This window comes from Salvelinus namaycush, chromosome 36 (genome assembly GCF_016432855.1).
Source record: "Salvelinus namaycush isolate Seneca chromosome 36, SaNama_1.0, whole genome shotgun sequence".
Lineage (NCBI taxonomy): Eukaryota > Metazoa > Chordata > Actinopteri > Salmoniformes > Salmonidae > Salvelinus > Salvelinus namaycush.
In genome coordinates, this window is record NC_052342.1 from 13178794 (window position 1) to 13194545 (window position 15752).

At 42.7% G+C, this 15752-nt stretch overlaps 1 protein-coding gene across 1 annotated transcript in view; it reads left to right on the forward strand.

Annotated features, from left to right (window-relative positions):
• LOC120030237 (phospholipid-transporting ATPase ABCA1-like) overlaps positions 1 to 15752 on the forward strand; it is a 218291-nt gene that overhangs the window by 23598 nt on the left and 178941 nt on the right. Inside the window, exons 8-9 of the mRNA XM_038975583.1 lie at positions 12330 to 12469; positions 13268 to 13384. Coding sequence (XP_038831511.1) covers positions 12330 to 12469; positions 13268 to 13384 — 257 coding nt within the window. The remainder of the gene's footprint in view (positions 1 to 12329; positions 12470 to 13267; positions 13385 to 15752) is intronic.

Below are 15752 nucleotides of genomic sequence, written 5' to 3' on the forward strand. Positions count from 1 at the left end.
AACAAAATAATGAATACAATACTCCTACCTTGGCCTTGATGAAAAAATACTTGGAGTTATACTGTGCATGCAGCTCCAGCCCATGAAAAATCACAGAAGAAAAATAGAATTGAATGTACAAGTTTGGCCAAGCCTCCCACCCATCTCCCACCAACAGCCCGTAGCAAACTTCTCAAATAGTAGAGATAGTCAAAAAGAAACAAAAAAGGGGAAGAAAAGAGAGGTAAGTCAGCCAACCAGTTGGGCTCTTAGGGCGGAGGATATCCCTGCCCATGCCTGCACTGTGGATGGCATCTCCCTATTGTTTTGCTGTTGTGCATTCCAAATTAACAATATTCTGGAAAACATATAGTCAATTTCCAGAGCCAGCCTCGAATTCCACCGTAACTGCACAATAGTTGTCTTTGCTGCTGTAAATCCAGCTAGTAGAATTCGATGTGGAATAAGTGTCAAAGATAAAGATGAATCATCATTCAGCAGGCACAGGCGAGGATTTGAGATAAGGCTTACCATCATCAATCTTGACAGCACTGAGCATATGTCACTCCAAAATGTGTGTATAACTGGACAATCCCGGAACAGTACCTACAACATTGTTTGTACAGTGTGTGCAGTTTGGATTTATTATTTTCATCAGAAAAAGTTTATATGGAGTTGCATATTTTCTGTAAATCAATTTGAAGTGAATGAGCTGGCTAATATTCTTAGATCCCTCACTCAGATTTGACCATATCCTATCCCAATCAGGGGTTAATCCCATCCTCTCCAACTCTGTCTCCCATACCACCTCCATGGGTAATATCTTATAAGTCTTCCCTGTAAGTGTGTCATATATCTCTGCTACTAGCCCTCTAAAACTCCTATCTGGACCTATCCAGCCTGCCATTGGGTGGCAAGGGCAAATTCCAGGGTACACCATAAGCCTTCATAGCTGACCTTAACTGCAGATGCAGGTAGTATGAGGATCCTGGCAGGGAATAGTTGTCTTTAATATCCTGAAATCTGTGCAAAGCCAATCTCAATATAAATACATCTGCATTGCTTGCTGTTTGGGGTTTTAGGCTGGGTTTCTGTATAAGCTCTTTGTGACATCTGCTGATACAACAAGGGCTTTATAAATACTTTTGATTTGAAATAAATGTGATCATTCAAAACATTAACACCCTTTGAAGACTGAGAGGCCGGTGTGAAAGGATGTCCACATTTAAATTATTTGAAATTGTTCCATATTGGAGATGACCTGATGACCTATGAACCTTTTCACCCTCTTCCATATATTCAAGGAGTTCAGAACTGTGCTACCAAAGCTAAAACGAAGAAGTTTTCTACCGACCCCAGCAAATACAAACTGTTTTAGTCGATGCGGTTTAACCAGATCAGATTCAATAGCTCTCCAAGGTACAAGTGATTAACGGTCCATTCACACTTGTAATGCTCTTATTTGAAAAGCCCAATGATATAAATTGAGAACCTCCTGTGCATTTAGCATGCTGCAAAGTAGGGAGTTTGATCCTAGCCCCTTTTCCACTTCATATGAAGTTAGAGATAAACGTTGGAGGTGGCGATAAAGGGATCATAAAGAATAAAAAGTTAACCCGGGGCAAGATATTCATTTTCACTGGGGTAACTCTGCCCTGTAACAATAGTTAGATTAGACCACCTCTGCAAATCCATGTTAATGTTTTGCAACAGGCCATAGAAGTTATCTCTAACAATTTTCTCCAAATAAGTAAAGCTGGTGCTTATTGGTTCAAAAGAGGGTAACTGAGCATAGCTGCTTCATTTAGAGGAACACAGATTTGGTCCAGTTTATCTTGTATCCAGCCAGCTCTTTAAACTCATCAAACAACTCCAGTACATGAGAGAGAGAGGACCCAACATTGGAGAGGAACAGAATGATGTCATCTGCATGACGTGAGATAAAGTTTGTAGACCCATGAATTGCAATTGGAGATATAGTCATACTTTCTCTGACAGCCTGGGCAAAGGGCTCTAGTGACAGAGCAAAAAGCAGTGGGGACATAGGACAATCTTGTTCAGATCCGCGTTGTAATGGAAATGGAGACGATTGACAGGTACCAGTTGTCACTGAAGCAGTGGTGCTGTTATATAATGTTTTTATCATAGAGATGAAATTATGATTGAACTCAAACTGCTCCAAAACAATCCATACATATCCCCATTCTAACCGCTTGAATGCCTTTTCAACATCAAGTGACAAAACAGAGTAGGCGTGACATAAATTGTCAGCAATGTCAATAACATGCAGTAACCTGCGTACATTATCTGCAGCCAATCTCCCTTTTAACAAAGCCAGTTTGGGCATGGTGTATTAACTTACACACCAAGAGATCAATACACATGGCCAATACTTTTGCATTTAACTTTGCATCCCCACAAATCAGGGAGACTGGTCGGTAACAAGAACATTCAAAGCGGGTCTTTTCCCTTCTTCAGTAACAGAGTAATTCATGCAATGTTCTGGTCCCTATGGAGTGACCCAGTCTCAATAGCATAATTAATGGAGTCCAAAATCAGTGATCAACTTTATCCCATAGAACCAGATATAGTTCCATCGAGCAAGGGAGATTTCCCTTTTTGTATAGCCCTGACCGCATCCCCAGCTCTTCTAAGGTTACGGGTTGTTCCAGCAGCTTTGTCTAATAAATCCCATTTAGTTAAAGCCAAATTCTGCATAAATAACTTGCTCCTTTGCATATCAAGTGTAGCTTCTGATGAGTAAAGGGCACTATAACAAATATTTAAAAATGTAATTTATTTCTTCAGGATCTGTGACTACTTGCCCATCACTTAAGCGTATAGCATTAATTGATGTCTTAGACTCATTCTGCTTCTGCCACAGAGCAAGCAATCTACTAGGTCTGTCCCCATGAAAATATTTCTGTTTAGTTCAGTGGATACAAAATTCAGCTTTGTGCAATGAGAGTGCATTGAATTCCCCTCTCAATGCTAAGAGTTTATTATTTGACCTCTCCTCTGAGAATGCATCCGTCTGCTCTCTCTCCAACGAGTCAACCTCAGCCTCAATCTCTGTGTAGCGCTTATTTCTGAGTTTAATGTAGAGGAAAATACTATACAATTGCCTCTGATAAAACATTTAGCTGCTTCCCATAATGTCTGAGGACTCTCACACTGCTCCCTATTGATTAGGGACAATTCTCCCAGCTGTTGAATGATCTACATTGTCAATCCTGGGTTCAACAACAAAGAATCATTGAAACACCATCTACGAGCTCGAGGAAAATGGATTAAAATGGGTTATTGTGCACATCACAGGAGAGTGATCAGATATCAAAATGGGCAACATCTCCAATGTTGATATATTTTCGATTAGTAAAGGTATGACAAAGATCATATTTTAGAATTAACTATATTTATGTAGAGCAGAGTGCCATATGTCTATTCAATTCAGTTCTGCAATAAATGTTCTCAGCACAAGGGAAGACGCAGGAAGAGAATCCTGACTACTTGAGAATTTATCTGACGCTGGGTTAATCATTGCATTAAAATCTCCCCCCACAATGAGATGACCATAATGGAACCGTAGCAAAGAGTCGCTGAGATCTGGAGTTTTCTATCAACCAAGACCAACAATAAAGACAGCATTTACCTTGAAAGCGCATGGTACATGCAGTGACATTAAAGACAACAGAGGATACATATTTCCATCCAATAGCTACATTAATTATCCAATCGGAGACTGGGTTGTAATCATCCATACATGTCATCGCTGTCTTCCTCCTGAACTATTGTTGTGTTTCTTGATAGTTTCGCTAGCTAGCCAGCCAGCCATCTGCTCCCCCTACTACTAACAGTAACAGACAAGTTGCTTGCCTTTATTTAAAAACATTTAAATATGTATTCATTCAGTTCGGAAGAAACGGTTCAGTAAAGTCCTCACAACAAACTACTCGCCACGCCAGTTAAATCTTAAACTCGGTTTTGTGAAGCACAGAGCTGTAGCTCAGGTTAGTTTATGTCTACTAAAAATAGACAAACAATTCAAGGACCTAGCTAGATAGCAAGCTAGTCAGCTGCAACACAGTGGCTACCGCTCTATCGCGGGGTGAAGAGATGTCTTCTCTGCGATCCAAGCCTGGATTGGCATTGCGGCCTGGGTTCGAAGTACCATTTGCCTTAAGTTGATCAGAGGAAATCCTCTGCCTCCCTGAGTGAGTTGAAGATAATCCTGTTGCCTCCATGCGTTAGTTTAAGGAGTGCAAGATACTGCAGACATGTCTGTAGACCAAGCGCCGTCATCTTCTTCTTTACCGGAGTGAATGCAGTTCTCTTCTTTGTGGTCTCTGCACTGTAATCCAGAAAGAACTGCAGATGTTGGTGTTTGTGCATTATGGTGAAAACGGCCCTTGCCCCTTGCAGGATAGCCTCGTGGTCAGTGTCATCCAGCAGATTAAAGATCAGGGTTAGGGGCCGCTCAGACCCGATGCCTTTGCTGAATACGCGGTGCGCCCTCTCTGTGGATGTCCTGGCCTACCAATGAAGGGCTCCAAATTGACAGATTTCTTTTTAGGAACCAATGGAGTCCGACCCTTCCTCTGAGTTGTCGAGTCCCACCAATTTCAAATTTGACATACGATTTCTGGCCTCAATTTCTGTCACTTTTAAGGACATGTCCTTTTTTTTGTAGTCTGCATCTTTAATTTGTTCTCACTCACCTTGGAGTGAAGCTGGTCGTATTTCCCCTCGGTCTGTTTAAGAGACTTGCTCAAGCCTTCCACGGCCAAAGCATTAACTGAATTGTTGGCTTTAGTCACCAGGACCTGCAATCAATCAAATGTATTTATAAAGCCCTTCTTACATCAGCTGATGTCACAAAGTGCTGTACAGTAACCCAGCCTAAAACCCCAAACAGCAAGCAATGCAGGTGTAGAAGCACGGTGGATAGGAAAAACTCCCTAGAAATGCCAGAACCAGGCTATAAGGGGTGGCCAGTCCTCTTCTGGTTGTGCCGGTTGGAGATTATAACAGAACATGACCAAGATGTTCAAATGTTCATAGATGACCAGCAGGGTCAAATAATAATAATCACAGTGGTTGTAGAGGGTGCAACAGATCAGCACCTCAGGAGTAAATGTCAGTTGGCTTTTCATAGCCGATCATTCAGAGTATCTCTACCGCTCCTGCTGTCTCTAGAGAGTTGAAAACAGCAGGTCTGGGACAGATAGAACGTCCGGTGAACAGGTCAGGGCTCCATAGCCGCAAGCAGAACAGTTGAAACTGGAGCAGCAGCACGACCATGTGGACTGGGGACAGCAAGGAGTCATCAGGCCAGGTAGTCCTGAGGCATGGTCCTAGGGCTCAGGTCCTCAGAGAGAAAGAAAGAAAGAAAGAGAGAAAAAGAGAGAGAATTAGAGAGAGCATACTTAAATTCACACAGGACACCGGATAAGACAGGAGAAATATTCCAGATAAATCAGACTGACCCTAGCCCCCCAAGACATAAACTATTGCTGTGGCCCCGTCCGACGAAAAGCTGCAATCTTTGGTGTCAGAATGTTGTCCACAGCCTTTTTCACGGCTGAGGTAATAATAGCATCCAGGCTGCGATGTTGTTCCACCATAGCCTGTCTAGAGGCCTGCAAAATGGTGTCGTGGAGCTCTTTACAGAGGGCCTCAGTTCCCCTAAATTTCTTCTTCACCGTAGAGCTTGCATCTTTTCTTTTGACCCCACCTTTGTACACTGACATGTTACAAGGTTGTTAGTAATACTTTAAATCTCAACACAAAATAACACATTTCAAAGGAATTGGAGGTGAGCTGAGAAATCAAGCTCCCACTTTTTCTCCCCAATTTCGTGGTATCCATTTGGTAGTTACAGTCTTGTCTCATCGCTGCAACTCCCGTAGACTCGGGAGAGGCGAAGGTCGAGAGCCATGCGTCCTCCGAAACACAACCCAACCAAGCCGCACTGCTTCTTGACACAATGCCCACTTAATCCGGAAGCCAGCCGCACCAGTGTGTTGGAGGAAACATCGTACACCTGCCGACCGTGTCAGTGTGCACTGCGCCAGCCACAGGAGTCGCTAGTGCGCGATGGGACAAGGACATCCCTGCCGGCCAAACCCTCCCGTAACCCGGACGACGCTGGGCCAATTGTGCGCCGCCCCATGGGTCTCCCGGTCGCGCCCGGCTGCGACAGACCCTGCACTCGAATCCAGAATCTCTAATGGCACAACTAGCACAGCACCACTCGGGAGGCCCCCCTCAATGTTCTTACAGTGTTAGTACTATGTTCCGAGAATGATAAGATCCGTTTTGAACAGTCCAAGGAGGTTTCTTTAATGTGTAAATGTTGTCTTACTGTTAAGGAATTGTGTTGTACAACAGTTTTTGAAAATGTGAAATAATGATTGGAATAGCATGTTATTATTATTGTGCAAAGGGCTTATTATGTGGTCTTGGATCCATCTAGCTGTCAAACAGCAATGTTGGGTAATGTATACACAGCTCAGACATGGCACTCTACCATGTTTTAAATGACATTCATGAATGCTTCAAAGGTCACACTTGTCATGTGGGACCTGTATGATTCCCCTGATCACGGAGGTATTGTTCTGAGAAATGGGCTTCAATATGCTTCCTCCAATGACAATAAATCCATTTCGTATAACAGTAACCAGCTAGGCATACACATTGCTATTCCCATTTCTTAAATGACATTTAAGAAATATGTAGCCCGTTTTTTTTGTCTCTGTTTTCCAACAAATGGTCATGTTTTAAAATGCAGCCGAGCCCTTGTCTGTTCAGCTTGACAAATAGTCGGGTGCTAAGATATTCATAGATTATTTACAGAGTGGAAAAGTTTTCTGAGGCCAGGAGACGCCAAAGTCAAAAACGAGAGAATCTTAAAACTTACCAGGGATCTGACCTGTCAAGCCGACCTATTTATTTACAGTGCTGAGTTCCTCATTACACAAATGTGTTTGTCCCTCCGCTTACCACTGAGCACAATTTCTCAAGTGTGATGTCTTTCAGATTGTACTAATTAGGGGCTGCTCTATCCTGTTCCATTAATTGCCTGTTAGTTTGAGGATCTGCGGGATTTTTATATTTTAATATGTTTGGTTTTTCCATGGAATAAAGTGTACACCCTAAAGTGGATTTGTTCTGGTGCCACTACAAATTAGTAAAACAATGCAGCAGCCATTTGAAATGAGTGCCAACACCTCTATCTGCATGCTAATAGCTTAACTTGATTCTTTTTAGTGTTCTGTACAGTACATGAGTATGGGAATACACGTCTCTTTACAATAACCAATATACAGTACGTCTCTTTTGCACGACTCAAAGTGGACTCTGAGGAAAACTAAAATAGAAACAATAAAGGCTATAAAGGCTCCCAAATTAATTTATGTTGGGATTAGGCACCATCCAATAGCATCATTAAAGAAAAAAACAGTCTGTCTGTGGCAGTAAACACTTGTAAAAAAAAATGTAGATGGCCTATCACAAAGGAGAAATGAGATTAGCCCTTTGGATCGATTGTTTACACTCCCCACTGTGCTGGGGAATCACATATCATAGAAAAAATGGTGTGTATAGGGCATTGAAATGTATGATGGATAGAGCTTATAGCAGTTCTTCCCAACCCTGTTCCTGTAGAACTACTGTACCTTGCTGTAGGTCTTCAATCCAACCCCAGTCGTGACTAACCTGATCCAGCTGATCAACCAGCTATTTGGTAGAATGAGATGCACTGGATTAGGTTTAGAGTTAAATATCTTCAGGATGGTAGCTCTCCAGGAACAGGGTTTTAGAGTCCTGGGCCCTGTTTCGCAAACTTTTCTTTAGGATAAGTTCATTGTTAGAACTATATGATCCTATAGTTCTAACAATGAACATAGCCTTAAGATGCTTCTGGGAAACCGGGGCCAGGCCTATAGCATACAGAATATGTTCATTTTGCTGGAGGCTGTTTTTATATACACTACCGTTCAAAAGTTTGGGGTCACTTAGAAATGTCCTTGTTTTTTTTTAAATGGTCCATTAAAATAACATCAAAATGATCAGAAATACAGTGTAGACATTGTTAATGTTGTAAATAACTATTGTAGCTGGAAACGGCTGATTTTTTGAATGGAATATCTACATAGTGCAGAGGCCCATTATCAGCAACCATCACTCCTGTGTTCCAATGGCACGTTGTGTTAGCTAATCCAAATGTATAATTTAAAAGGCTAATTGATCATTAGAAAACACTTTTGCAATTATGTTAGCACAGCTGAAAACTGTTCTTCTGATTAAAGAAGCAATAAAACTGGCCTTTTTTAGACTAGTTGAGCATCTGGAGCATCAGCATTTGTGGGTTCGATTACAGGCTCAAAAAGACCTTTCTTCTGAAACTCGTCAATCTATTCTTGTTTTGAGAATTGAAGGGTATTCCATGTGAGAAATTGCCAAGAAACTGAAGATCTGGTACAGCGCTGTGTACTATGCCCTTCACAGAACAGCGCAAACTGGCTATAACCAGAATAGAAAGAGGAGTGGTAGGCCCCGGTGCACAACTGAGCAAGAGGACAAGTGCAATAGATCCACAGATGATGCAATCTCTTTTGCACTCCACACTGCCCTTTCCCACCTGGACAAAAGGAACACCTATGTGAGAATGCTATTCATTGATTACAGCTCAAAGTTCAACACCGTAGTGCCCTCAAAGCTCATCAATAAGCTAAGGACCCTGGGACTGAACAGCTCCCTCTGCAACTGGATCTTTGACCTCATGACGGGCCGCCCCCCAGCTGGTAAGGGTAGGTAACAACACATCCGCAAAGCTGATCCTCAACACAGGGGCCCCTCAGGGGTGCGTGCTCAATCCCCTCCTATACTCCCTGTTCACTCATGACCTGCACGACCAGGCACGACTCCAACACCATCATTAAATTTGCCGATGACACAACAGCGGTAGGCCTGATCACCGACAACAACGAGACAGCCTATAGGGAGGAGGTCAGAGACCTGGCCGTGTGGTGCCAGGGCAACAACCTCTCCCTCAATGTGATCAAAACAAAGGAGACGATTGTGGACTACAGGAAAAAGAGGACCTAGCACACCCCAATTCTCATCGACGGGGCTGCAGTGGAGCAGGTTGAGAGCTTCAAGTTCCTTGGTGTCCACATCACCAACAAACTGCCTGGTATGGCAACTGCTCGGCCTCCAACGGCAAGGCACTACAGAGGGTAGTGCGAATGGCCCAGTACATCACTGGGGCCAAGCTTCATGCCATCCAGGACCTCTATACCAGGCGGTGTCAGAGGAAGGCCCTAAAAATTGTCAAAGACTCCAGCCACCCTAGTCATAGACTGTTCTCTCTGCTACCGCATGGGAAGCAGTACCGGAGCACCAAGTCTAGGTCCAGTAGGCTTCTAAACAGCTTCTACCCCCAAGCCATAAGACTCCTGAACATCTAATCAAATGGCTACCCAGACTATTTGCACCCCCCCTCTTTTACAACGCTACTCTCTGTTGTTATCATCTATGCATAGTCACTTTAATAACTCTACCTACATGTACATACTACCTCAACTAACCGGTGCCCCCGCACATTGACTCTGTACCGGTACACCCCTGTATATGGTCTCGCTATTGTTATTTACTGCTGCTCTTAATTACTTGTTATTTTTATTTCTTATTTTTATCCATATTTTTTAAAACTGCATTGTTGGTTAGGGGCTCATAAGTAAGCATTTCACTGTCAGGTCTACACCTGTTGTATTTGGCACATGTGACTAATAACATTTGATTTGATTTCTGTAATCGAACCCACAAATGCTGATCCAAATACTCAACTAGTCCAAAGAAGGCCAGTTGTATTGCTTCTTTAATCAGAACAACAGTTTTCAGCTGTGCTAACATAATTGCAAAAGGTTTTTCTCATGATCAAAAGCCTTTTAAAATGATAAACTTGGATAAGCTAACACAATGTGCCATTGGAACACAGGAGTGATGGTTGCTGATAATTGGCCTCTGTACGCCTATGTATATATTCTATAAAAAATCTGCCGTTTCCAGATACAATAGTCATTTACAGCATTAACAATGTCTAAACTATTACTTACAGGCTCTAACCAACAAAGCAAAAAAGGTATTAGGTGAACAATAGGTAGGTAAAGAAATAAAAACAACAGTAAAAAGACAGACTATATACAGTAGCGAGGCTATAAAAGTAGCGAGGCTACATACAGACACTGGTTAGTCAGGCTGATTGAGGTAGTATGTACATTTAGATATGGTTAAAGTGACTATGCATGCATGATGAACAGTGGTTGGCAGGGGGTGGGTGAGACACAATGCAGATAGCCCGGTTAGCCAATGTGCGGGAGCACTGGTTGGTCGGCCCAATTGACCATTGATTGCCCTTAGTTGGATGTAGAAGTTGCAGTAGAGCATTGTTTGTACATGTTCGTGTGAATTTGTGTATGTATGTGTGTGTCTGCACAAATATTATGTTTATCTGTGTGTGAGTGATGAAAGGAATATTTTATGGCTTTCACTTGAGAGACAGTCGTGTTTGAATGACATTCTGGAGAGTTCTATTTGAATGTTGGAAGCAGTGCAGTCTAAGTGAGGGATGTGTGTGTTAGCCACGATAGGTAGGCGTGTGACTGTGTGTATGTACGTGTGCAGAGTAAAACGTATGTGTGTGTGTGAGAGAGTCTTATTTCTGCACTGTGCGGAACTCAAATGTATTACATTTGCCAGGTATGATGAGGGGCTGACTAGAGGCTCCGAGCAATTACTTGGCTGCAGCTCCCTGTGTAAAATATGGATTCAGGTCCTCACTGCCACCATTGTGTGATAAATCAGATACCTTTGGTAAGAATATGATGGTATGTCACAGTTTTGGGGGAGATAAATATTCATACGAATAAGAATGGGTGGAAGAGATTCATCCTGATATCAATATTTATTGAACGGAGAGCTCTAAGCCATGTGACGCTGTGTACTGCCTGTCTAAGCGATATGATTATAGGAAATTACATGTGGTCAGGGGAAACAGCTGGCCGGAGTGAGGGCGGCCATTAGCACTCGACAGAGTTTCCCCGGAGCACCTTAGAAGGGATGGCCGCAAGGCAAAATACTAATATTTATCGCACATCCTGCACTCATAATTTCCACAAATCTTTGATGGCCAGCAGTTAAGGGAGCACTGTGATAGAAGAGGTGGAAGAGGCTTTTGAGTTGAGATGACGAGCCAAGTAAAGACCTACGCACCTGAGCCCAGACAGACGGACCAAAAGACACACACAAAAGTACAGACAGTTAGACAAAGACACAGAGACACATCGAGGCAGACAGAAACAGAGACACAGATATAGAGACATGTACAGTAGGCAGGCAGACAGACAAATATAGGCAGGCAAGCAGACAGACATACCGATAAACAGAGAAGCTTTACAGGACAGACAGAGACGTCCTCACACCCTACAGAACACATACAAGTGGTGGTTGCAGCACCTTTCACCATGCTATTCCCTCAGATCTATCGTCCTGTGTAACCTACACAGCGCTCCAACCGACCTGGCAATATTCACATGGGCAGATTGGATAAATTAGTAATGATCCCACTGCAGCTGAGCATATTGAATTGTTTTCTCCCTCAGTGTTGAGCACTCCTGGCTCCCGACTCCTCCTGTGTGTATTCAGCTGTGCTAGACTGCTATATAAATATCTTGCTCCCTTCCTTCCTCTCTCCCCAGCCATTGTGTTATTAGCTACACATTAAAGGAGTTGTTCGACACAAAATAATTGAGTCTTTGAAGTGTCGGAATTGCAGTAAATCCTCCACATAGTGAAAAGTGTAAACTTGACAGGTTGTCATATCACCTGCTACTTCCATTATTAAGCATGTGAAGACTACCGTTTATTTTCTCAGCAGTGGCGTGAGGGTTTGATGTGATTTCTGGGAAACTATGGGCTCTATTTGTACCCATAGGGCTCTGGTCAAAAGTAGTCCACTATAGGGAATAGGGTGCCATTTAGGATGCAACCTAAATCTTCTGTTTCTAACCCTGAAACACAACAGATTAACAAACTTTTATTTTGATGGTAACTTTGATTGTAACAGATGGATTAAATGTGGTCCAAACATAATTTAAAAAAAAATAATTATATCTATTATCGTCAAGACATTATTAATGTATCTTATGTTATATTTGGTGGTTTGGTCCATGTACTCATTCAGACAGATGTCTGTATAATTTTTATCTGTTGCTTTTCTCAATTTCTAAGTCGCTAACAGGTGTATTTACGCGTGTTTGAAGGAACAATAGATGTTTCTCTTTCACCAGGTGCCTTCTGCAAAGTACTGATTGACACTCTTGAGGGAACTCCTGGCCTACGTATTGTTTGGAGGACATTTCGGCCCCTAATCCAAGGGAAGATCCTCTACACCCCTGACACACCTGCAACTAGACTAATGGTGAAAGAGGTAAAAACAAAGGAGAAACTCATATTGTATGCACATCACATGTCTGCCAGGGTTGGTGTCAATTTGAATTGAAGTCAGTCAAGTAGACTGAAAGAAAATGGATGTCTGCAAGAATGTGGACTCTGTCTGTGATCCCAACACTCATAACAGTGTTGGGGACATTGACTTTGGGTGCCTATGTAAATAGCTTGAATAATTAAAACGTTTGCGATTGTATCTAATTGCATATTTTCACTTCACGAATCATACCAAGACGAGGCATTTAGATTAGCTGGTAAATCAAAACGTGATGATACACGCTATGAACCCCTCTCCAGAAACCAGGGAGAGGAAATAGGGAACACACTCAGGGGATATAATCTATATTTCATGACGTTTCTCCCGGAATTAACATAATTTTGAAACTGCATAAACAACACAAACCAATGGTGAGAAGCTGTAGGGAATTGGATGTGAAGAATATCTAGTAAGATAATGGCTGAGTAGATCCACCGACTTCACAGCGAGTGGCTCGGTCTTGCCATTGGGACCCGTCTTCACACCCCTAGCAGCCCAATTGTTTACATCTCAGTGCTTGGGTGTAAATAACCCTGTTTACATTAGTCACAACGGGGGTAGAAATCAAATCAGTCTCCCCGGGGGATAGGTGAAAATACGAAGACGCAGTGTGTTCTCAAGGTCAGTTTGGCTGCGAAATAAATTTGATAGCACAGTGTGAATGCCTTCAAATGGAGTAGGGTTAGAGATGGAATTTTCCATATTTTAATCACCACACTGTATCTCTCTTTCTTGTTTCAGGCAAATAGTACTTTCAACGCATTGGCCATGTTGAAAGAGTTGTTGGAAGCTTGGGAGGATTTTGAACCACGTGGTTGGAACTACTTTCAAAATGGCCCCCAAGTCAGTGCACTGCGGGTAAGATTTATGACTCCTTCAACAGAAACATGGAAACCTGATGTACTACACCGTAGAGCTGATTTACATGTGACAGATGTTAGACAAGGATGAATGACTTGTCAAACATGAGTATCACTGTCTTATCTATGGTGATTTTATCTAATGTTAATGTAAGTCAGAAAATGAAAATAACAGTTGGTTTTATGTGTTAAATCTTGTTGAAAGAGCTTTAATGTCAATATACATCTGTGGAGGCTCCTCAGAGGAAGAAAGGGAGGACCATCCTCCTCAGTGAATTTTGGGCTCTGGCTGGGCCACTCAAGGACATTCAGAGACTTGTCCCGAAGCCACTCCTGTGTTGTCTTGGCTGTGTGCTTAGGGTCATTGTCCTGTTGGAAGGTGAACCTTCACTCCAGTCTGAGGTCCTGAGTGCTCTGGAGCATGTTATCATCAAAGATCTCCCTGTACTTTGCTCCATTTATCTTTCCCTCGATCCTGACTAGTCTCCGAGTCCCTCCAGCTGTAAAACATCCCCACAGCATGATGCGGCCACCACCATGCTTCACCGTAGGGATGGTGCCAGGTTTCCTCCAGACGTGACGCTTGGCATTCAGGCCAAAGAGTTCAATCTTGGTTTCTTCAGACCAGAGAATCTTGTTTCTCATGGTCTGAGAGTTCTTTAGGTGCCTTTTAGCAAACTCCATGCAGGCTGTTATGTGCCTTTTATTGAAGACTGGCTTCTGTCTGGCCACTGTACCATAAAGGCCTGATTGGTGGAGTGCTGCAGAGATGGTTGTCCTTCTGGAAGGTTCTCCAATCTCCACAGAGGACCTCTGGAGCTCTGTCAGAGTGACCATCGGGCTCTTTGTTACCTCGCTAACCAAGGGCCTTCTCCCCCGATTGTTCATTTTGGCTGGGAGGCCAGCTCTTGGAAGAGTCTTCGTGGTTCTGAACTTTTTCCATTTAAGAATGATGGACGCCACTGTGTTCTTGGGGACCTTCAATGCTGCAGAATTGTTTTTGTACACTTCCCCAGATCTGTTGCCTCAACAGAATCCTGTCTTGGAGCTCTACGGACAATTAATTTGACCTCAAGGCTTGGTTTTAGCTCTGACAAGCGCTGTCAACTGTGGGACATTATATAAAGAGGTGCTTGCCTTTCCAAATCATGTCCAATCAATTGAATTTGCCACAGGTGGACACCAAACAAGTTGTAGAAACATCTTAAGGATGATCAATATTAACAGGGTGCACATTAACTCAATTTCGAGTCTTATGGAAAAGGTTATGAATACTTAGGTATTTCCATTTTTTTTTTTTTGCTAAACAATCAATATTTGCAAAACAAACCTGTTTTCCCTTTGTCATTATGGGGAATTGTGTGCAGATTGATGAGGATTATATATACTGTATATATTTTAATCCATTTTGGAATAAGGCTGTAATGTAACAAAATGTGGAAAAAGGGAAGGGGTCTGAATACTTTCCACATGCACTGTACATCAGTCGGAATTATCCTTGTCCATTAGAATTTTGAATGACATACACAAGCCATTCTACTAGGCATATTTACCAACCTTTATCTCTCAAAGTAGAGTCCTACACTTCCTCCCACCAGAATATATCTAACATTTCTAACACAAATTCAGCTGAAAAATATAGCTACATATCAGGTTTATCGATATGGAAAAAATAAAGTAATTATGGGTAAGTGCTGGATAATTTTCACCCCGGCAGTCAGGGAAGGGGATTAGCTTGGAATGGAGAGATGGAGAGCTCACACACCTTTCCCTTCCCAGAAACCCCCTCTCTCTCCTTCCCCTTCCCTTGAAGCAGACATTACTCCCGTGTCACCTGAAATGAGCTTATGGGCAGCTAGGGAAGAGCGTAGCCGAGCACTCCATGTAGCCAGGTTATTCATTACCCCAGCCCTAACCTTTACACAAATGGACCCTGCAATTCTCCTTTGTCTTCATTTTCTCCCTCCGAGCAGCAGGCCTCAGAACTGGTAGTTCCGTGGTGTCATCTTCTCCAGAGGTCTCTCAAGGTTTTAGCAACTTTCTACATTGATGGCGGCAATTACAGCACAGTTGAGTTATCAGCTGAGCTGAAGAGAGAAATCTCTTAAATCCCAAATAAACCCCTAGCCTCCACTGATTGGATCTAGGAGGATTGGATAGGCATAAGCAATATGGTGACAATTCCACCTCATAGACATAGATAGACAACTGCAGTGCCCAAAAGCCATTTTAGCATAGGCAGTGCTATTGAGAACTTGCCTCATTTTGAAGGCAGGTTTACGTTTATTGTCATGAATCTTGTCCTGGAGGCAGAACTGAGCGATTTCCGCTAACGGGCCAGCTGCGAGGTGAAAATTGGCTACATT